General features: G+C 35.6%; 1 protein-coding gene across 13 annotated transcripts in view; it reads left to right on the top strand.

Moving 5' to 3' along the window:
• The window catches only part of BTRC (beta-transducin repeat containing E3 ubiquitin protein ligase), a 195,734-nt gene that overhangs the window by 99,321 nt on the left and 71,756 nt on the right, over positions 1–24,657 (top strand). For 10 of the 13 annotated variants that reach the window (XM_061204198.1, XM_061203747.1, XM_061203874.1 and 7 more), the window contains one exon: positions 11,669–11,746. The exons of the other annotated variants lie outside the window; for them this stretch is intronic. In XM_061204198.1, the coding sequence (XP_061060181.1) occupies positions 11,669–11,746 (78 nt within the window). The remainder of the gene's footprint in view (positions 1–11,668; positions 11,747–24,657) is intronic. 13 annotated transcript variants of the gene reach the window in all.

Genomic DNA, 24,657 nt, shown 5'->3' with positions numbered 1-24,657 from the left:
AAATGCCCTCTTTGCAAGCCTATTGGGATTAAAAAAATATTAAGCCACATTGTTATAAATAGATGTAGTCTGGTGACTGCATTGGGTTGTTAAGCAGAATAAAATGAAAAAAAAAAGGGCAAGGTATGAAATTTTTCTGTTTGTTTTTAAATCAGGCCTTTAGAGTCAAAAAACCTTTAGAATTTAAATGGACTCTTACTTCTGATGTGGAGCATGTTAACATAATTACAAGCTCTTTTATATAGTACTTATAGTCATTGCTAAGTTAATGTTCAAACCTTTGATTAAGAAGTCACAAAGCTGAATGTGTTCAGACAGCTGTGTAATAATACCTCTCCTGTTCACAAAACAGAGAACTATTTTAGTTTTTTTCCCTGTTCCGCATATTTATTGATAGAAATCTCTCCTCCTATGCTAGCTATATTTTTAATAGTGAAATTTTAAAATGCTGTATTATGATACATTCTATAACTTGAAAGTTAACAAAAGCAGCTCTGCTCCTTCATGTCCTTGCCTTGTCACTCCCTGGTGCTGTTCGTCTCTTCCGTCCTTCTTATCAGAGTATCTCAGTGCTTAGTTGAGCTTGTTTATCTTAAAAGAGCAGGAGGCAGGCTTTTAGGGAGTAAGCTGCGTGTTCCAGTATAACAGGCACCAATGCTGTTTGACTTGAAAAACATTTGATCTCTTACATTAACAGCCCATGTCACTGTAATAGGACTACAGCCGGGCTGTTGTTCAGTTTTCTTATTATTTTAGCTTTGAAAGAACTGTTAGAGCTGCTCCAAAATCTCCGTGTTTAAAATTGTATATTGGCAGTCCCCCCAGGACTCGTAAGTAAACAAGGTGATGTGTGTGGCCAGAGGGAACATATTTTGTTAGCTTTGTTTCAAATAAGAACCTTCTCTATCTAAAGATGGTTTTTGTCTGATCCCTGATAGTGTGCTGCATGACTTTGCTTTTGTAAATTTGCACATCTTAAAACAGATTTTTGTTTGTTATTAATGTGTGTGCTCAGTAACTATTCATTATGAACTTTAATATTTTTTCTCAAATAATGAAGCATTTAGTTTTCTCATGAAGCTTAACTTCAGATATCCTGCACAATTTCCCTAAGTACAGCAGTTTGTGCAGCAGTTGTTGGAAACGGGCAAGCAAGAATCTAAGGGGTATGCTTGTTAGACTTAAATATTACTTAGTTTTATTTTTAAATATTCAGTTATTGGTAATTTCTATGCCAGAAATAGTTGACAGTTGGAATCAGGTAGCAGTATCTAAAGAATAGAAAATAAAATTTGTAAAATTAGGTGGGTCTCTTCCTTTTTAAGAGTACCTCTTATTGTAATAGTGATAGAATGACAGCTTATTGTAGTAGTGGTGGAATGGCAGCAATTTTACTCCTTCCTTTCTTCCTTCCTCTATCTATCTATTTTTAAGAACCTAGTTTGTTTTCCTATTCTGATTCTTTTCTGATGTAATACAGCATTGCCAGGCCACCCAGCACTTTCCTTGCATTTAACCTAAAATACATACATCAGCCAACACAAGCATAATTGGTTGAAAGGCAGCCATCTATCTGGGGAGTTCTTCTAAATACTGAATGTGTCATGCACTTTGACATGACATATCTGTAATATCTGAATACAGAAAGCACTTTTTGCGTTAGCTGTAGGTGTTAAAGCAGTAGTATGTTTTAAGAATGTCTGCTGTGCAAATTCTGGCTTGTGAGGTAATGACAAGTGTTTGCCTGCATAGACAATATATTTTTCCCCTTGAGGTCCCCACACACCTAGTTTCCCTCAAGCTCATCATCTCTGTCAGGTTAATCAATAGGCACCGTATGGCAGAGGGTCAGTAATCAGTGTCATCGTGCCTTTAAATCGTGTTGAAAATTTGCTTAAAGCCTGGGCCAATTAACATCGAGATGATGAATGGATGGGAAGATGGAAAGAGCCTGATGCTCAGGGGCTTTGTGAGGGGGAGATGCTCAGCTGTTGAGCAGCAGACACCAGCGAATAAAATCAGCCATTCATGTGAGCTCAGTCCACCCACTCTTAATGATAATGTCAATCTAGCAAAATATATACACATTGGAGTTGTCACAAGTTCATAAATCAAAGGAGTTTGTCAAAGGCATTCAGATTAACGAGGCAGCAGCAATAACAAGTCAAATTTGCATAGAGAATTGCTCGAATCTCAGTAAATTATGATCCTGTTTTTCATTTGATTATTTGCTAATGTCTCAAGAGGGAGAATGATTATATTAGCATGCAAAATCTACTCCAGAAGTAGAAATCTGAGGTAAAGAAGACCAGCACACTATGACAATTAATCAGCTTCTGCATACTAGCATAAATGTACAAGGCCCAGAAATGAACTTCTTTTTATTATTATTTCTCCTTGCCACTGATCCAAATGGTTCAGCTTGACAGAGACTTTATATTGCTTTAACAGTGTTTTGAATTGTGCCTGCAGGCAAGACATAGTTATGCAGCTATAACCAACCTATCCATCTGCCAACCAGATTGGAATTCTCCTATCCAAGGCTTCCATTAACCCCCACTGACAGCTCCAAACAGGATTAAGAATTTGCAAGCATAAAAAATAGTTGTTCTTTGCAAATATACACAATCTCTTTGCATCTTGAGAAAGGCTACATCTGTGTTTTGTAATTAGTGTTGGACAGTGTAGCAGAGGGAAAAACCTACTTGGCGTTTTTTGGACTTTTGTCATAAGGGAGTAAGGCAGTACTAATGGAAGTTCTGTGTTTGGTTGTCCCAGAGAGTGCTTTCCATTCTATCCGGTTCCTAGCACTGTGCTTGAATTGGTGTTATTACTGGAAAATATCACTTCTTGAAAGGTTTAACTAGTGGATCTTGTTGAAGGTGAGCAGTATAGGGAGGCTTTGATGTGGCTGTGGTTTAATAGAATATGTCAAATGATAAACGTGCTGGAGAAGCAATGTGCATGAAAACATGCCAGAGAATATTATCTTATGAGGACACTTGAGGCCCTCCCTAAAATAAAACTGGTACTTGAATAGGATTCTTCAATCAGCTTCTGAACTTAAATGACCGAAGTTTTCTCCATTGTATCTTAGAAGAATTAATTAAAATTTGCTTAAACACACAACACATACACTACCCCCCTGCCACACACAGTGTTTTGTCATTTTCATTAAAGAGTTTGAATGATTTTTATTTATGTAGCTAAATCATCTTTTAACCTTGTAGAAGAGTAATTGGTCTTGTTTCTGAAAATTGCAAATCATATATATTTGGAGGGTATAATTAGCTCCAAATCATGTAATAAGGTAAGGGGAAAAATATTAATCCAATGAGTAATTTACAGGTCAAGCCCATGATATGATGTTTGCAACTAGCTATGGAAATTGGTCTCAAGATTTTTCTCTTCACATGGGTTGTCATTTCACATGATGATGAACAAGTGATTCAAAATCATAGTTTTAATTCGCCACGATTTACCTGCTTTGCTAAAATGATACAATTTTCCTGTTACAGAGACCATTGAATTCTCCCAGTGAAGAATGTGGCATAGGTGGAAAATGTTACTTCTAGTTCTAGAGCTGGTAATTTTATTTTTAACAGATGTCTGTTCAAACAGGCTCAGGCTCTGTTGCACCATCCAACCTTGAGCAAGATGCTTACTCAAAGATTATTATAAGTCATTATGAGTGGCTTGACTTTTCATCACTGTGTAAATTAGTTTAGTTTTTTATTTGATTATATAATCAACTCTTAATTATCCATGTCACCAGGAGTTGTGTGTTCGAATAGATAACTGAAAACAGTAAATAAGCCACTTACTAGGTTGTGGAGAATATTGCTCCCGCCATAAACATCTGAAAAGTTAGGAATGCTTTGCTTATCAACAGAAGAACATTTCCTTGTTAATGAAGGGTTGGCAAACTTTATTTGTAAAAGACCAGATAATAAACATTTGAGGTTTTGTGGGCCATAGGACCTCTGTCCTGACTACTCACCTCTGCCATTGTAGTGTGAAAGCAGCCACAGACAAAAGGTAATGAACAAGGGTGGCTAACTTTCAATAAAACATTATTTGTAGAAACTTTATTTAGAGCAGGAGCTGGCAAACTCCTCCTGTAAATTATACTGGCATTAAAGTTTTTGGATGGGGACTTCCCTGGTGGTCCAGCGGTTAGGACTCCACGCTCTCAAGGCAGGGGGCACGGGTTCGATCCCTGGTCAGGGAACCAGGATCCCACGTGCCACGTGGCATGGCCAAAAAAATAAATAAATGAATAAGTAAAGTGATGGGATGATAGGACTGTAGTTGGGCTATCACTTTGAAGTTTCTCTGCTATGAAAACCTTTTTTAAAGAAATTTATTTTAATTTATTTATTTTTGGCTGCTTTGGTTCTTTGTTGCGGTGTGTGGGCTTCTCATTGCGGTGGCTTCTCTTGTTGCAGAGCACGGGTTCTAGGCACGTGGGCTTCAGTAGTTGTGGCATGTGGGCTCAGTAGTTGTGGCTCGCGGGCTCTAGAGCACAGGCTCAGTAGTTGTGGCACATGGGCTAAGTTGCTCTGCGGCATGTGGGATCTTCCCGGAACAGGGCTCGAACCCTTGTCCCCTGCATTGGCAGGCGGATTCTTAACCACTGTGCCACCAGGGAGGCCCAGATTAATCTTTCTTAATCACCACTACTGTCGTGGTGGTCTTTTTTCCTCAAAAATTTTTAGTGGCTCTTTGTTTCCATGAAATTAAATATGAAGTTCTAGGCCTGGTTTTCAAGACCTTCCAGAATTTCTGCTACATTATATCAAGTTACTTCCCTCAACATACATTTTTCTGCCCTAGTGGCTGTGCACCTAAAGCCTGTGCACCTAGAGCCTGTGCTCCACAACAAGAGAAGCCACTGCAATGAGAAGCCACTCGCCGCAACTAGAGACAGCCTGCAGGAACGAAGACCCAACTCAGCCAAAAATAAAATAAATAAATAAATTAATTAATTAAAAAAAAATTGACTCTGAGGATTTAAGTCTGGGATAGAAAGAAAAGTTGAGAAGGAAAGAGCTAGCCTAGAATGGGTGAGAATGGTAAAGAATGCTTTAAATTTGGATATGTTGGACTTCCCTGGTGGTCCAATGGTTAAGTGGTCCAGTGGTCCAGGGGGTACAGGTTTGATCCCTGGTCTGGGAAGTTCAATCCCTGGTCTGGGAAGTTCTGCATGCCGTGCAGTGCGGCCAAAAACAAAAACAAAAACAAAAACAAAAACCCGACAACAACAGAAAAAATAAATTTGGATATGTTGATTTTGAGACAGTTTAAGTTTTTTTTAAAAAAATGTGATTCCTTTTTCTTTGTTTTTCACCCCCAGGTTACTTCTGGAAACATTTTAGCCAAAATACATCCCTGAGATCTAATGCATGGGCTTTAGCAGTATTTCACTTTGACTTTTTCCTACCCAAATTTCTGTTACCATATCTGCATGTCTGCAGATGTTATAACTCTAATGCTTCCAGTTTGAAGTTAAATTCAAAGTTGTCAGTGAGGCTTTTATTCTGCCCTTTAAAGTTCTAACCTAGTGAATGCTGGGTTAAGAGATAAACATTCAAGTTAATATAAAAGGTAACAAGTTATATAGTATCTTGTACAGAAATATTTTCATGTAATGCTAATATTTATACACTATTGTTGCTCCAGGACTTACAGACACATTCTGCAAATTATATACTATAATGAAATGTTCTATCTGAGTGTTGTGAATGAGTTGTTCTGAGCAGTCAGGTTTTTCTAGTTGGCTCAGGGTTAAGAGGTAAAATATAACTTTTATTTGTATTGAAGGAATTTTTTTCCCTCAATTTATTTTTCATTTATCTAACTTCTGTTTTTCCATTTCTTAACATATTTTCTTCTAGGTTTCATCTGTTTGGTTAATTTTTATTTTGACAGATTTACAGAAAAGTTGAAAGAATAGTACAAAAATCCCCTTATACTTTTTAAAAAAAAATATTTATTTATTTATTTGGCTGCATCGGGTCTTAGTTGCAGCATGTGGGCTCTTTGTTGATGCGTGCGGGCTTCTCTCTAGTTGTGGCGTATGGGCTCAGTAGTTGTAGCACACAGGCTCTCTAGTTGTGGCATGAGGGCTCTAGAGCGCACGGGCTTAGTTGCTCTGCAGCATGTGGGATCTTAGTTCCTTGACCAGGGATTGAACCCATGTCCCCTGCATTGGAAGGTGGATTCTTAACCACTGGACCACCAGGGAATCCCTTTATACTCTTCACACAGATTCTCCATATGTTAACATCTTACCATGTTTGCTTTATCTCTATACATACACACATATATATACTAACATCCATTTACTTACATTTTCTGAGTTCTTTGAAAGTTAGTTACAGACGTATGTCCTTTTACTTCTAAATGTTTCTGTTGTATGTTTTCTGAAACCAAGGACAGTTCTTTTAAGTAACCACAGTACAAATGATACAAATGAACTTATTTACAAAACAGAAATAGACTCACAGACATAGGAAAGAAACTTATGGTTACTAAAGCGGAAAGGTGGGGGGGGTGCAGGGGGGCGGGGGGATAACTTTGGAATTTGGGATTAACACTAGTACTAAATATAAAATAGATAAACAATAAGGACCTACTGTATAGCACAGGGAATTATATTAAATATCTTGTAATAACCTATAATGGAAAAGAATCTGAAAAAGAGTAGATATAAATGTATAACTGAATCGCTTTGCTGTACACCTGAAACGTAAATCAACTGTACTTCAATTAAAAAAAAATAACGACAGTACAAATTGTCAAAATCAGGAAGTTGAATGTATAAACAAACTTTGGTACATCCATACAGTGATAATACTTGCCAATGAAAAGGAAAGAACTGCTGATATATGCAAGAACACAATGAACAAATGAATCTCACAAATGAATGTATTATGTTAGGTGAAAAAAGACAGACTCAAAAAATTCATACTATATGATTCATTTTATGACATTTTAGAAAAGACAAAATTATTGAGACAAAAAATAAATCAGTGATCACTGGGGAAAGGGGTTGTAACTATCAAGGGGGATTTGGGAGGTGATGGGACTGCTTTACATCTTGATTGTGGTGGTTACAGAGCTTTATGCTTTTGTCAAAACTCAGAACTATACAACAAAAAAGAATAAATTTTTCCATATGTAAATTTTAAAAGCGGGGAAACAATCAGGAAATTAACATTGATACGATGTTATTAGTTCATCCATAGACTTGTTTCATATTTTTCCAATAATGTCCTTTATACAAACCTTATGTCATAATACCCACTCAGTAATACCCACTCAATAATTACCCATCAAGAACAGATAAAGGGTGGGGAGGCAAAAAATTGTGGATATAGGCTAGATAGTTATTACTCATCCTGTTAGGCTCAGATCACTTATTTTTCACTGTATAATTCAGTGCAGAGGAGTTTACCATCAATTTTGTTTCAGCCCCTCCCCCCCCAATAACCTCAGATCACAAACTGCATTCAGTTACATCTCTTTAGTTTTCTTTAACCTGAAAGCAGTTCCTTATGACCTTGACATTTTTTTAAGTACAGACTAGTAATTTTATAGGATGTCCCTCAATTTGGGCTAGTCTGTTGTTTTCTCATGATCAGATTGAAGTTATGTGTTTTGAGCAGGATGACCTCAGAAATAATAATGTGTTCTTCTCAGTATATCATATCAAGAGGCACATAAGGTTAAGGTGGTGTCTGCCAGATCTCTCCACTGTGAGGCTACTGTTTTTTTCTTTTGTAATTATTAAGTATATTATGGAGAAATATTTTGAGATTATGTAACTCTCCTGTTATTTGTCACCCACTAATTTGTGTGATAAGTCTTACTTGCATCTTTTAGTTACCCTTAAGTAGAACTTACTGGACATAATGTAGCTTGATGACCCAGGGCAGTTGTGAACGTTGCTTATTGGGATGCATCATAGTTAAAGATACAGGGAATAACTGTGCTACTGAGCTCTCCTGGGTGATGTTGGAGAGCACAGGCTTTGAGAACCAGTTGAGGTGACTATTAGGTATACACAGCTATTTCATCATTCCCGGCCACCCTCGACTGTAGAGCTATTAATTTCTTATTCACTGGGTTTCTGGCTCCCCTCTTCACTATTAGTAGGGTACCTTACTCCTTGCTCCTGATATCATGACTGTTTAATGTGCCTACTCCTATTTTATGCAACAGAGTTGAATTTTTTATATTGATTTGTTTCTCATGGTGGATGGTCCAGTAAAAGTAAAAAATGAGTAAAAAGTTGGGAAAAAAGAGTAAAAAATGCTGGGTTAATCTATCTAAAAAGAACTAGTTATAACAATGTTTTTCTCTTTTTCCTTTTTGTTAATGTTGAGTTACTTTTTTTTTAAAAAAACAACACAATATATACTATATATATCCTTTGCCCTGATGGGGTGGAGAAGGGAAAGGAGCTCCTCTACAGCTCTATGTTCTGCTCTCAGGTAGTAATTATCCTTTAGCTCCCTTCATCTTTTAATACCTTAGACATTCTTATAATACCTACTCAATAGTTTACTATCTAAATCAGATAAAATAGAGGGTCAGAAGGAAAAAAATTATTGATGTGGGCTAGATAGCCACTACTCATCCTATTAGGTTCAGATCACTGTTTTGCACTATGTAATTTAGTATAGAGAGTTTGCCGTCAATTTTGTTCCATCCCAAGCACCTGTAGAGTAAAAATGTGATTTATAATGTCTTCAGTATAACAAACTTCCACCAAAAAGTAATGAGGCTTCCAACTTTATTATAATGACATTTTAAAAAAACAATTAATTTTGAAATATAGGATATCCTTACATTGAATTAAGAAGGTTTAGGTGATCTGAAATGGTATTTTATTTAAAGGAGGGTGTAGAACTTCATGGTCTGGGAAATAGTTACTTGCAAATTATAAGTTTAAAATTGAATACTGGCTTAATTGAATACAGTTAAAATTGAATATTGGCTTAAGTTTTTATTATATAAGACATTTAATTTTAGCATTTAAAACATTTGATCTGTACTTTTTTTTTTTTTAAGAAAAGTTAAATATACAATTGATTTTATGGGTTTAATGTTGACCTTTCCCTTCCTTTGATTCTCTTATAATGGCGTATATTGCTAGTTTCCTTATCTGGAATGCTTTATTTTATTTTACTTTAGTTTATTTTTATTTTTAAATTTTTTTGGCCACACCACATGCCTTCCTAATTCCCCTACCGGGGATGGAACCTGGGCCCTTGGCAGTGAAAGCATGGCGTCCCAACCACTGGACTGCCAGGGAATTCCCTGGGATGCTTTATAGTCATTAACTCAACTATATCTCTCCTTCATTTTTTTGTAGATAGTCTACATTCCTTTTTTACCCAAAACAGAGAGAAAAAGCAGAATTCTAAAGTTATTGAGCCTCTATCCCTTGTTTGTAACATAGCATTTTTTCTTCTTCTTTGTCCCTAAAATTGACCTTTAATTTAAAGTGATCATTACAAATGTAAAATTATCAAGTTAAACCTCATAAAAGATTTCTGCCCAAAAGGACCTTAATGTACTGGCCTGTCAAGGTGACACACAAGGCACACAGATGTTAGCCACAGAGGGCCTTTTGATACTATATGTATGCTATTTATCCTTTAATATCTTTTAAAATATAATATTTGATACAAAGCAAAAAATTCATAATACCTAAATTTAAAACACTGTTATGATCCTATATTCTAATAATGATTTCATACTTGTATGAAGTTTTTCAGATAAACTCATATGTTGGATATAATTTCTGGATCTAAAAGTAACTCCTCAGTTAGAATGTGATGAATATATGTAATGTAATGAGTAAATCAGCTGCAAATTCTAAAATGTTAACATTACACATGTAATTGTGGAAAATAGAGCCCAAATAATGTGTACTTGGATTTTCTGTATTTTGTCTTGCAGAGAGTGATTTACATGTGTTACCAGATTTTTAAAAATTATTTTTTAATGTGATAAAATACACATAACATAAAATTTATCACCTTTAACATTTTAAAGTGTACAGTTCAGTGGTATTAAATACATTCATAATGTTGTGCAACCATCACCCCCATCCATCTCCATAACTCTTTTCATCTCGTAAAACTGCAACACTCTACCCATTAAACAATAACTCCCCATTCCTTCCTTTTCCCAGCCCCTGGTAACCAACATTCTACTTTCTGTCTCTATGATTTTGACCACTCTAAGTGTCTTATATAAGTGGAATCATACTGCATTTATCTTTTTGTGACTGGCTTATTTCACTTAGCATAATGTCTTCAAGGTTCATCCATGTTGTGGTTTGTGTCAGAATATCCTTCCTTTTTAAGGCTGAAGATTATTCCATTGTATGTATATACCACATTTTGCCTATCCATTCATCCCTCAGTGTACACTTGGATTGCTTACATGTTTTAGCTGTTGTGGATAATGCTGCTATGAACACAGACATACAAATACCTCTTTGAGACTCTGCTTTCAGTTTTTTTGAGTATGTACCCAGAATTGGAATTGTTGGATCATATAGTAATTCCTTTTTTAATTCTTTGAGGAACAATACTGTTTCCCATAGCTGATGTACCATTTTACATTCCCACCAAAGGTGCACAAGGGTTACAATTTCTCCGCATCCACATCAATGCCTGTTATTTTCTGTTTTTTGTTTTTGATAGTAGCCTACCTAATGAATGTGAAGTACCATGTAGTTCTGCTGTTCACTTCTGAAATGATTAGTGATGTTGGACATCCTTTCATGTGCTTGGTGGTCATTTGTATATCTTCTTGGATAAATGTCTACTCAAGTCCTTTGCCCATTTTTTAATCAGGTTGTTCTGTTTTTTTGTTGCTGAGTTTTTACAACTTCTCTCTGTATTCTGGATGTTAATCCTTTATCAATAAATGATTTGCAAAATTTTTTCCCACTTTGTGGGTTGGCTCTTACTCTGTTGATATTTATAACTCTGAACTCGCTTCCAGTTGAATTGTTGTTATTTCCCTCTTTCTAAGTATTTAAAAATCTCACTGACGTTTTAGGGCCTTCTAGCTGCTGTTTGAAGTGATAATGGCAAGAGTGGACTCTAATTGTAAACTACTGATAAGTTTTATTGCTTTGAGCTAACTAAGCACTATGCTGTTTTTAATAAAGAAAAGAAAATCAAATCAGAGAAAAGAGGAAGAGAAATAACTAATTGTTTTTAGGATCCAGATATGAGAACTTGGGCCAATCAAACATTTACTGTGGTTTAAAACTAATTATTTAAAAGAGAAGGCAATAATCCTGGTTTAAGTTATCAGCTAAGTATAGACTGGAGGTTTCTTGTGTCCAGTGCCAAAGAACAATAAACTAGACTTATAATGAATATGATCTGCTAGGCAGTGCTTAAATATAGATGAAATACTTTTCCCCCTAGATCCCTACATATATTTATTTATATACATGGGCATATGTTTTCCTTTACATAAGTGTATGTCTGTATGTATATGAATCTTCAAATGAACAAATGCATAAATATACACGGTATTCTAGCTTACAGAATTAAAAATGTAATTCAGTTTACTCCCACAGAATAAGACTGAAGATAATGAGAACTGAATTAAAGCTTACTTTCTTTCACAGAATTCCTCAGAGAGAGAAGACTGTAATAATGGCGAACCCCCTAGGAAGATAATACCAGAGAAGAATTCACTTAGACAGGTATGAAATTCAGTCTTACTTAAAAAGCTACCAACAACAAAATAAAAGACAGGAAACCCTCAATTTGCCATTTGTTAAGTACTGGAGCTTAAATTAAGAGTACTCTGAAGTTGGTCTGGCTCTAGCCATCAATTTCAGTCAGTTACATTGTTTTCCCAATCATTTAAAAAATATCCTAGGTATACAAGTACAGGGCAGTCAGTTGTTTATGTGTAGTGAAAACAAAATCAAAGAAAAGGTTTCTTGTTTAGGAAAAATAACTTGAAGTGCATCTTAAGTGCAGGTAGTAGAATAGTTCTCTTTAAACCTTACTTTTCTATTAAGATTCTTCATACATTAAAAAATAATAATCAAAAGGGATCTACCTATGATGAAGTTAGCTCCTTTTAGTCTAAGCAATATTTGTTTGCTTTTTCTAGAAGTAAAGGCCATTATTAATGACAACTTTAAAATAATTTTTACTCACCACGGTGCCCCAACTCCTCAAACTTTTTCTTTGAAAGTTCAATTCCATGGTGCTCTTTTTAAAAATTAAAATGTTCAAAAACATTTGGTCAAAAAATTGGCTCTTCTCACTGCCTGTAGCAACCTCTAACATCTTCCGTCTCTCACTGGCAACAAAAACAAGTTCTTACAGTATTGCCAGCAGTAGTAAAAATAATTTTATTTTACTTGCATTTATGGCATTATTCTAAGAAAAAGGAGAAGAGATTAAATATTTGTTGAGCACCTACCGTGAACCTGATAGTTATTTTACTTCACTCTCACAATAACCCTGTGAAGTTGCTAGATACGATTTCCATTTTATAGATGAAGAAAATGGAAGCTGAGAGAGATTCGATGACTTGTTTATTTAGCAAGTCAGTGATTTGAAACCCAGATCTCAGTGTTGCCAAAGCATTTCTACTTCTGCCTTCTAACTCTATAGGTTGTAGACAGTGTTAATTTAGGGGAAAAGTAGTTGAAATTGTGACACCCTCATTTATTTACTATATGTTAAAACATTTTTGGATGGGCAGAATTTTTTTTATAAAAATAATTGTGTGGTAAGTAGAATTGAATCAGTTCAGGAAGCTTTGTTAAATAGCCAAAAGATCAGGGATTGATATTGTTCAGTTAGAGTTTTAACTATTTGGAGATAAACACCTGACCTATGAATCTAAATATATAGGACAAAACTGAATAAGATAAATTTGGAAGTGGAAACACTCTGCCCACTATACAGAAACAACTGTCAGAAAACAATGACATGACAAAAAGTTTTGGCAACTTTATTTAAGCTAACAAACGAATTTTCACTCTGCAAAGTTATAAATTAATTTTAATAGGCTGATCCAGATGGTCCATTTGGAAAATAGATAGGCTGATCTGTTGAAAATTAAACTAAATTTATCTCTCTCATACTTCAAACTGAAGCAAGAGAGAGAATCGTGCCTATTAAGTCCAGCACATACAGATGGACCAGCAGGTCACACATGGGACTAATCTGATTCATTTTAAAAATAAATGCATACATTATTGAATCATTTTATACTTGCAAGATCTGTTGTGTGCAGTATTTGAAATAATGTTGTTTTTTTCATTGCTTTTTTAGCAGGTTCTCTTTACCCCCTCTGCTTTAATATAACAACCATTTTTGGGTTTGTTTTTGTTTGTCCTCCTAGTGCTCCAAACTGATTTTTCTAATATCTGTCATTCAGTGTTGAGATCCAAGCTCTGGAGATTAATTAGGTCATGAGGCTTTTCCCCCTCCTTTCTTTGTAAAGGGTTTTTATCTCCATTCTCTTTGTGAAGAGCATGAACTCAATGTTCTTGGAAAGAGAAATGGCCTTTAGAAATGGGGAAGTAGGAGATCCTCCTGGGGCACTTGGAGTCTTTTAGCTTCTGGGTGTTTTAACAGCCCCATGAATGCAGATTTGTAAATTTATTGCAGTGCCATCTGTTTTTTTGCTCGAACCAGATTACTGTTGGCTTGTGTCTGTCTATTGTGGTGGTCACTCCCTAGGAGCTTGCCCTCTCAGTCTTAGGGATGAGTGATGAATAGCAGGGGTCAATAGAAGCGGGTCACAGGGCAGCTGTCCAGGATTGCCCTGAACTTGATTATGCCACCGCCAAGTTTTTTAATGTAGGATGTAGTATATAAGCTGTTTAAACTCCCTCTTTTCGCTAATGCATATGACAATAATGAAGTGCCATTTGCTCCCCACACCCCACCTTTAGTCAAGTTATTATAGATAAAAAGACGTCAAAGCTGCCTTTTACCTAGTGTTGATGTAAGTAGGATTTGCATCATGTGGGCCAGTCCCTTGAGATTCTTTTGCAGACTATTTCTAATGGGGTTTCAGGAACTCTTTCACCACTGATTTTAAAATGCTAAGTTATGTTCTAATAAATTTAGTGTTGTTTTAAACTAATTTTAGAGCTTATATATATTATTCTAAAGTATAGTTTTACCATTGTTGATAGGATATGACCACTGCCTGTTAACTTGGAGTTATTTAACTACTGGAGGAGCTGAAAGAAGTATTATCATTACAGTTCTTACAGACATTAAAAGGGTAAAAGGGAATATGACAAATAACTTTAAGGCAAAAATTTGGCTTCTTCAATGATATGGACGAATTCCTTGAAAAACACAACTTACTGAAACCAAAACAAAGTGAAACAAAATTTGAATAGCCGTATGTCTATTAAAAAAATTGAATTATCAAAAGGCCCATAGGGTTTCCTGGTGAACTCTATCAAACGTTTAAGGAATAAATAACACCAAAATAGAAAATAGAGAAGGAAAGAACACTCCCTGACTTGTATTATGAGGTTACCATAACCATTATTCCAAAACTTGACAAAGACCTTAGCAGAAAAAGAAACTATTGAAGGAGAAAGTCACGAGACATTACTCCCTGCGTCACCAAGTCATTTTGTATACCTGCTTTTCCATTTCATTTCCAACATCAGGAGGCAGTAGAGTTCGGGGCGGGGGAAAGAAATGCAATGTATTCTTTTAATTTTCTAAGTTTTTGAATAATCTTCTGACATCTTGGCATTAAGTGTAAACTTTTATTTAAAGGACGTACAAAGTAGCTACAATTTTCTTCTTTTATTCCTAGAATGTGAAGCCAAGAAAACCATAGCACATGTGTTCATAGCTTTTAATTCATATCTGCAAACAAGGGCAAAGGCCTGGGAGGATACATGAAAGTACTCATTACTTTTTGAAAACATAACCTTACAACACGCAACTCCTTCTTTGCTTCACATTGGTGCTAATAGGATCTGTCAACCCTGCCTTTCTCTGTAATTGAGTAAATTGTGACCTCTGTCTAATCCTTCTCCCATCCCCCATTCCCTTTGTGTATGTGTCCACTTACCATCCTGAGAACATGGGTAGTGATAAATAAAGCATTGAGTAGTGCTCTCTCAACTCTTTGAAAGCAGCATGATGCCAGCCCTCTAGTTATATTTCTTTAAGTGTTTATGTTTTTCTGTATTCTTTCTCTTGTGTAGCTGGAACCCTGGGGATGCAAAGCCATGAGAGAGGCCAAGAAGCTAACAAAGTAGCTGTCTCCCTTGTTAGCTTGTTCCTTTATTCTTTAAAAACAAGATAAAAACCATCTGGCTCAGGGCATTACATTTTCCTCCCCCATGCACCTCTATAGATGGAGACTTCACCTGCAGTGAGGGTTTACATTGATTAGGGAGGGAGCAGTAATTCAAGCTTCCATCCTCTTCAAGGATACTTTGCAGTCTTTAAAGGTGCTGACCCACTGAGTTAAACTGTCAAGGGAGGATAAAAAAGTATCTTCATCCCAGGAGGTAACAGCTGCTAGGTTTTCAACACCTTGCATGCTGCTGGAAGAATGTCACAATTGTCAGCTGAAAGAAAAATGACTCTGTTGTCATCTTCTGTTAATGACTGGGCCTTATAAAAGGAACTACATAAGCCTTTTAGAAGGAATAAGTAGCTGTTTTCCTTTCCTACCACCTTCCCCCACCTCTCCCCCAAATTCCTATGTTGTTCTGAACATTACCTTGGAGTAGATGCACAAAAAACAGCGGTGAAGAACTTAAATTTAAAACAACCCGGTGTAAGCATGGAGGTCTGATTGGCATAGCTCCTTTATACAGTTGGCTGAGTAGGAGGAACAAGCACATCACTGACACAGAAAATGACATTATCGTGTGTATTAACCAAACAACAACAACAACAAAAAGTCATTCATAAGCCAGTGAACTGAGAGAAAACATACTGTATTTCTGCTCTTTGGAGGACAATTTGTTTTCAAGCAGCATCCAGATGGGTAAATACCACAACATTTCTTTTTTCAAGAGAGCCACTTCTTTTCTTCCTTTAAAAAAAAGGGGGGGAGAGAAACTCACTGAATTTTACTTCCTTTGATAGCTCTGTAATGTTTGTATATAATGGCATTCCCTTCTTTCTGATTTGATTGATGAAGGGGAAAGGTTTAATGAAGTCCCTGATATCAGGCAGACAGGTTTTTTTCCTATTTGTTTTAGGTTAGTCATTTTAATTGTATTGAGTAATTAGAAGGTACACACAGCCAAGGGAGCTTTGTTCTGATAATTGCTCAAGAAAATCCATTCCCTATCTGCCTTTGCTTTGTGTTAAGACATTTCTCCCCCTAGTGGCAATAGTAAGCACTTTGTCTTGGCAGTAGGCAAGGTGTAATTGCAATATGACAAACTATGCTTCAGGGACTATCTTGTAAATACTTCAGTTCGGGGTTTGGCATTATTTCATTATGTATGTGTGTTTTTTCCCCCTAAGAAACGTCCTACCTCTTTTTTTTTTTTCCTGAAGTGCTTTGGGCTTTGGATGGAAAAAAATTGCCTGAAATGTTTATTAAAAAAAACAAAACAAAACCGTAGTGCATCCTGGGTAATGTTTTGCAGCTTGACTTAATTTTAGTCATCTGTTTTAATTACCTATTTATAAAAATGCTTTTGCATTTGTAGACATTATTTAATACTTTGGAAGAAGCACCTCATTTGAAATAAATAAATAAATTGTACTTATTTTAAATAGTCCATATAAAAGACCTTAAAGGTAATTAATGTAGGTCCCTTAAGTAAGACAAAAATGATCTTTCCAAGTCTGATGAAGTGATTTGTTTATTTAACTTCCCACTTTGGCTGAATCCTTCAGAGTCTAATAACTTTTTTTTAAAAAATGGTTTTTGCAATTTGTGTCTGGCTACAAAAACCCTTCTTCAAAAGCAAGCAATTTAATAACCAGCTTTCTTAAAATTACTTTGAGGAAGGAAGACTGTATAGGGGGTTGGTGTTTTGTTTTATTTTTATTTCAGTGTAATCATTCTTCGATAAATTGTGTGATTGCTGATTTAGTAGAAAAAATATTATTGAACTCCTGGATTGTAATGACCATAAAAAGTGTTTTTTCATATAGAGACTTGAGATATTGTGAATAAATTATAAAGGAAACAGCTTATATGTTGGTTGAAGTCCATATGGGCCCAATTTATTTTGTGTTCAGTGCTTAATCTGGATGTACCATTAAAAAGGTGGGAGGGGCTATTGTATCCAGTTGTGTGAATCCTTAAAAAATCTGCCCTAAGAGCAACATGGAATGAGATCAGATACAACTTTGCATCTATTGAATGAGATTTGGTAGCATCATTGTGGCATTTTTAAAGCCCAGTTCCACCTTCCCTAGATGTCATTTTTTAGTTTGCTTTTTCTATCCCACATTCTTGCTGGGGACTTGATGTTTTTATTTTATATATATATATATATATATATATATATATATATATATATATATATATAATCTGAAGGTCCCTGTGTACCCCTCCCCACCCCCTAATTGCTAGCCATTTTCATTATAACTGTATCTTGTTTTGCTATAGGGCTGCTGAACAGATTTCTTAAGCAGCTTTTTGCAAGGTTAAAAGAATGCAGCCCGGTAACAAGTTTGTGTCATTTTAAATATATACCTTCTAGTAAATAAGGAGAAGTCTGGCAATCAATCCCTTTTAGTGTGTTCTATGTTTCACCTGACAACTAAACCTTCTATTGATTAGCCATTACTTTGTTAGATAATCCTATGTCATTGAATCCATTGTAAAAAATTAAACTCTTTAAAATGTTTTACCCTAGCAGCAGTGTGAAAATTGAAAACTTGTTCAGAATTACAGCCTGCTTTCACAAAGAAGGTAGTTTTCAGCAAGGCATCTTACTGGTTTATGCTTATGTGCTTTATATGCAATATAAAAACATATTAAAGTACTCTAATGCAAAACTCTCTGTCTCTGGTTTAGCGATGAAGCTACCTTTTCAGATGTTGCATGGGTACAGAACCTATCTTGCCTGTGGCTCTTATACTCACTAGTTTATTCAGCTGGAAGGAGTCTTATAATAGTAAAATACTGAATGTAAAATATTTGATTCTTTAGAAAGCCTTTTTATTCCAGAGTGGTCTAAGGACTGTGATCAGTTTTGGTTTACTAATCTAGGTGACTTCCTTTGGGGAAAAAGAAGATCATATACCCATTTTACAGATGGAGTGTCTAGAAAATAAAAACCTATATATATCCTTACTCTAGAAACTCCTGCAGGTTCCCTAATGTTCCCCTGAGTGTGTTATACTCATTTCTGAGGGGAAAAGGAATTTTGGAGGAAAAATTAGTTTTCTACCTGCCATGACTATTTTATTCAGAAAAATAAAATAACATTTTTATTAATTAACTGGACAGACCTCTAATACTTTATCCCCTAAATATTAACTGCAGACTTTTATATTTTCATTGAAATAAAGTTTTCATATAGTGAATTATATAGATATTAATTGCATAAGTCAATAAATTTTTGATAAGTCTTTCCAATTGTGTAACCACCACCCCAATCAAGCTATAGGACATTTTCATTACCCAAGAAAGTTCCCTTGTTCTCCTTCCCAGTTTCCCCACCCACAATGAATCAAACATTTATCAGCTTCCTGTCATAGATTAGTTTCGCCTTTCTTGAATTTTATGTAATAGAATCATCCATGTTGGGAGTCTCACTATCACTCAGCATAATGCTTATGAGATTCATCTATACTTCTGTGTTTATCAGTGGTTTATTCTCTTTTATTGTACAGTAAATTCCATTGAATAAATATACTACAGTTTGTTTTCCATTCTTTTGATGGACACTTGAGCTATTTCTGTTTTTATAAATGAAGTTGCTATGAATGCTCTTTAAGCTTTTTTGGTGAGCATGTGTTAAATACTTTTTCATGTGCTTTTTGGCTATTCACATATTTTCTTTTGCGAAGTATCTGGTTTTTTGCCATTAAAAAAATTGCATTGTCTGCCTTATTAATGAGTTCTAGATAGTCCTCTGTCAGATATGTGTTCTGAATATTCTCTCACAGTCTATATCTTGCCTGTTTATTCATGGTGTGTTTTGATGAGAAGTTTCTAATTTTTGAGTGAAGTCCAGTCAATCAACCCTTACGCCATGATTATGAAGATATTCTAGGTTTTGTTCTATTGATAGAAGCTTTATAAGTTTTAGCTTTTACCTTGAAGTCTGATCCATTTCAAATTAATTCTTAAGTGTACTGTGAAGTAGAGTTTGGGGCTCATTCTTTTCCCCATACTTCTTTTTGACTAAAACATTTTAAGATAGTTTATTTATTTTTTCCTGCAGTTTATTGTTAACATTTTATTGTGCTTATTTTCTGATTGTTTGGTTGGCTAGTATTTGTTTGCTCATTTATTATTTATATTTTTTATTGAAGTATAGTTGATGTATCATATGTTACAGGTGTACAGTATAGTGATTCACAGTTTCTAAAGGTTATACTACATTTATAGTTATTATAAAATATTGGCTATATTCTCTGTGTTGTACAATCCCCATACTTTTTTATTCAGTTGTTTTGGAACCATCATTGAAAAGGCTTTCCTTTCCTCCATTGAATTACATGGGTGCCTTTGTCAAAAATCAGTTGGCTGTACAAGTGTAGTCTATTTCTGAACCTCCTGGAAAAGAGGCTGCTTGCTGCTGTATGCAGAGTAAAGGGTAACAGTGGCTGAGGCACTGACCAACTCCTACTTCGTGTCCCTGCATGACACAGAAGATGAGCTCAAAGTCCTCTATTTTTTTTAGAGGTGTCTATCCTTGCACCAAATATTACACTGTCTTGATTGTTGTAATTTTAATAATTCTTGAAATCAGGTAATGTGAGTCCTCCACATTTTAATTTTTAATATTGTTTTGGCTATTCTAGGTACTTTACACTTCTATGTAAATTTTAGAATCAAGTTAGAATTTCTATTAGAAAGAAGTCTGTGGGGTGTTGATTTGGATTTTTTTGAAACTATATATTCATTTGAGTAGAATTAACCTCTCAATAATATTGAGTCTTCCAGTGTGCAGACAGGGTCTGTATCTCTGTTTGTCTTTTTAAATTTTTCTAAGCAATGTTTTTTAGTTTTCAGTGTACATTTCTTGCACATAGTTTGTTAGATTTATTCCTAAGTATTTAATGGTTGTCAATGCTATTGTAAACTTTTCTCATTCTCTGTTTGTTGCTAGATTATATAAATGCAATTGATTTTTGACTGTTGACCTTGTTTCCTATCATTTGTGAATAAAGATAATTTTATTTTTTCTTTTCCAACCTATTTGCCTTTTGTTTCTTTTTCTTGCTTTATTTGAATGGCTGAGGCCTCCCTATAATGTTAAATAAATGTGGTAAGAGGACATCTTTGTCTTGTTCCCAGTTGAGAGAGAGTATTACGTCTTTTGCCACTAAGTATGATGTTAGTTGAAATTTTTTAGATGACCTTTATGGGATTGAAGAAGTTCCCTTTTATTCCTAGCTTGCTGAGGTCTTTTTTTTTTAAATCATGAATGGGTGTTTAATTTTGTCAGATTCACCTCCCCATTCTATTAATATGGAGAATTACATTAATTGACTTTATTAAGAAATTTTATGTCTGTGTTCATGAGGGATATTGGTCTGTAGTTTTTTTCCAAATGTCTTTGTCATGTTTTGGTGTCAAGGTTATGCTGGCCTTATAAAATGAGTTGGGAAGTCTTTCCTTCCTCCATTTTCTAAAAGTGTTTGTATATGATCCTGATGTTCTTCTTCCTTAATATTTAATAGAATTCACCAGTGAAACTGTCTGGGCCAGAAGTTTTCTTTGTGCAAAGATTTCTTTTTAAATTTATGTGGCGTGGTTTTGAATAATTTCAACTTCTTTAATACATATAGAGCCATCTAGATTTTCTATTTCTTATTGTGTCAGTTTTGGTAATTTGTTTCTTTCAAGAAATGTGTCCTATTTTATTCAACAGATTGTGAACTATTAATATATTTTATTTTATTTTAATACTCTTACATTTTGGGCCAATGAGAGCCCATTTAGGCTGGCATCTATGCTCCTCTGATGTATGTCCAACATTCCCTGAGTGTTTCCAGGTTCATCTTGTATTTACCCTGTCCAATCCTGGAATCAACCATTTCTCCAGGGAATTATGGTTCCTTTTAGTGAAGAATGGTATTTAGAAGCCAAGATTTAAGCATTAACTTTTATTTTACATCTATATTATATGTTTTGAAAACCATGAGTTCACACTGATACCTCCAGTTCCAATACAGTGACACAGAGTTTGTGTTAGATTTCTCCCTCTTCATATTTGTAATTCTCTTTTCTAATGGTAAGAAACCTGGTTTGAGTTTTTTCCTTTTAGCACTTAAAAAAATCATGTTCCCCAGGGAATTCCGTGGTGGTGCAGTGGTTAGGACTTGGCACTTTCACTGCCAAGGGCCCAGTTCAGTCCCTGGTCGGAGAACTAAGATCCCGCAAGCCTCGAGGTGCAGCCAAAAAAAAAAAAAAAAAATAGTGTTCCCTTGTCTTCTAACCTTCATTGTTTATGGTGAAAAATCTGCCATTATTTATATTGTTACTCCCATGTGTGCAGCATCCCTTTTTTCTTTGGCTGCATTTAAAGTTTTGTCTTTGTTATTGTTTTTCAGCAGTTTTGACTGCGTTGGGCCTAGGTCTTGTTTTCTGATTTTGGGTTTTTTTGTATTAATCTTCTGGGGTTTGCTTATCTTATATCAGTAAGCCAATGGTTTTTACCAAATTTTAGAAATATTTGGTCACTATTTTTATAACTTTTTGTGCCCCATTCTTGCCTCTCTTCTGGGTCTCCAATTACACAATGTTAGAGCATTGAAAATTGTCCCACAGGTGGCTGAGACTCTGTTCTTTTTTTCTTTTACTCTTTCTGTTCTTCAGATTATTTCAGTTGAATCTGTCTCTGAAGTTCATTGGCCTTTTCTTCTGCCATTTCCAACCTGCTTTTAAGTCCATCCAGTAAATTTTTAATTTCTAGAATTTGTTTGGTTCATTTTAGTTTTTTATTTTAAGGGTGAAAATTTCCATCTGTTTACTCATTGTGATTGTATCTTTCTTTAAGTTGTTGAACATATTTGTTATAGCTTCTGTAGAGCCTTTATGTACTGATTCCCATAACTAGATCATCTCGGGGTCATTTTCTATTGATTTCTTTTTCTCTTTACTATGGGTCCCATTTATTTTCTTCTTCTCATGTCTAGTGTTTTTGATTGTATAGTGGACATTATAAACAATACATTGTGGAGACTCTGGTTTCTTTTATCTTCCTCTGATTATCTTACTGGCTGATCACTGTGACTTCATACAGTCTTGGTTTATGTTTGTTAGGGCAGGTGTGTTTTGGTTTTGACCTTAGTCCTGAGGCACATCCCTTAGTCCTGAAGACTTACTCTTTAGTCTAAATGCAGGGTCTTTCTAAGTTTTCAATGGAAAGTTTGAGACGCTTATTAAGCCCCTCTAATTTAGTAGGAATCAAATTCAAAACCTTGTCTCCCCTCATGGGCAGCAGCTGGAGTCTCTGTTCAGATCTTTCAGTCTTCTAGCTTTTACTTTCCATTGGAATATTTGGAGTCTCCCATTTATGTAAGTAGTTTGAGGGTTAGCCATGGATTTGAGGGAAATTTATATGCATGTTTTGATGCTTCCTCCCTGCCCTGTCTCTTTCTATTTTCTATTTTTCTTCTCAATTTCTAGCCACTATGGCTGCCCTGAACTCCATCTTCTGACATCTCAAGCTGATAGGCTGTGGCTTTCTAACTGACTTTTAGTCACCTTGCACCAAATAGCCTAGTGAGTACCCTCAGGGAAAAAGCACGTAAACATGGATCTTACCCAGTGTGATTCTCCTTTTTCAAAGTCAGTGCACACCTCCCCCCAATTTCTGCCTACTTTTGGTCAACCTCTAGTGCCTTTGTTATTTTAAAATATTTTTTCCATGGTTTATAATTGTTACCTGAAAAGGGGTGAATCTAATACAAACATCTCTGCCATTATTGGGACCAGAACTCTTTGACTTAAAGTTTTATTTTATTTAGTATATATCAATTGCTTCATAAATGTCTTAAAAACACATTAAGTTTCATTTTTTAAAAATTGTGTTGTCAGATGACATAAATCACAGCAAGATCCTTTTTGACCCACCTAGAGAAATGGAAATAAAAACAAAAACAAACAAATGGGACCTAATGAAACTTAAAAGCTTTTGCACAGCAAAGGAAACCATAAACAAGACGAAAAGACAACCCTCAGAGTGGAAGAAAATATTTGCAAATGAAGCAACTGACAGAGGATTAATCTCCAAAATTTACAAGCAGCTCATGCAGCTCAGTATCAAAAAAACAAACAACCAAATCCAAAAATGGGCAGAAGACCTAAATAGACATTTCTCCAAAGAAGATATACAGATTGCCAACAAACACATGAAAGAATGCTCAACATCACTAATCATTAGAGAAATGCAAATCAAAACTACAATGAGGTATCACCTCACACCAGTCAGAATGGCCATCATCAAAAAATCTACACACAATAAATGCTGGAGAGGGTGTGGAGAAAAGGGAACCCTCTTGCACTGTTGATGGGAATGTAAATTGATACAGCCACTATGGAGAACAGTATGGAGGTTCCTTAAAAAACTAAAAATAGAACTGCCATATGACCCTGCAATCCCAGTACTGGGCATATACCCTGAGAACTCCATAATTTAAAAAGAGGCATGCACCTCAGTGTTCATTGCAGCACTATTTACAATAGCCAGGACACGGAAGCAACCTAAGTGTCCATCGACAGATGAATAGATAAAGAAGATGTGGCACATATATACAGTGGAATATTACTCAGCCATAAAAAAATGAAATTGAGTTATTTGTAGTGAGGTGGATGGACCTAGATTCTGTCATACAGAGTGAAATAAGTCAGAAAGAGAAAAACAAATACTGTATGCTAACACATATATATGGAATCTAAAAAAAAAAAAAAAGGGTTCTGAAGAACCTGGGGTCAGGACAGGAATAAGACACAGACGTAGAGAATGGACTTGAGGACACGGAGAGGGGGAAGGGTAAGCTGGAACGAAGTGAGAGAGTGGCATGGACTTATATATACTACCAAATGTAAAATAGATAGCTAGTGGGAAGCAGCTGCATAGCACAGGGAGATCAGCTCGGTGCTTTGTGACCACCTAGAGGGTTGGGATAGGGAGGGTGGGAGGGAGGGAGACGCAAGAGGGAGGAGATATGGGGATATATGTATATGTATAGCTGATTCACTTTGTTATAAAACAGAAACTAACACACCATTGTAAAGCAATTATACCCCAGTAAAGATGTTAAAAAAAAAATGTGTTGTCGGGACTTCCCTGGTGGTCCCGTGGTAGAGAATCTGCTTTCCAATGCAGGGGATGCGGGTTTGAATCCTGGTCCAGGAGCTAAGATCCCACATGCCGCGGGACAACTAAGCCCGCACGCCACCACTACTGAGCTTGCGCACCTCAGCCAGAGCCCGTGTGCCGCAAAC

The sequence above is a fragment of the Eubalaena glacialis genome, chromosome 1, assembly GCF_028564815.1.
Source record: "Eubalaena glacialis isolate mEubGla1 chromosome 1, mEubGla1.1.hap2.+ XY, whole genome shotgun sequence".
NCBI classification, from domain to species: Eukaryota; Metazoa; Chordata; class Mammalia; order Artiodactyla; family Balaenidae; genus Eubalaena; species Eubalaena glacialis.
Note: the sequence above shows the minus strand (reverse complement) of the source record. Positions and strands in the feature narration are given on the sequence as shown.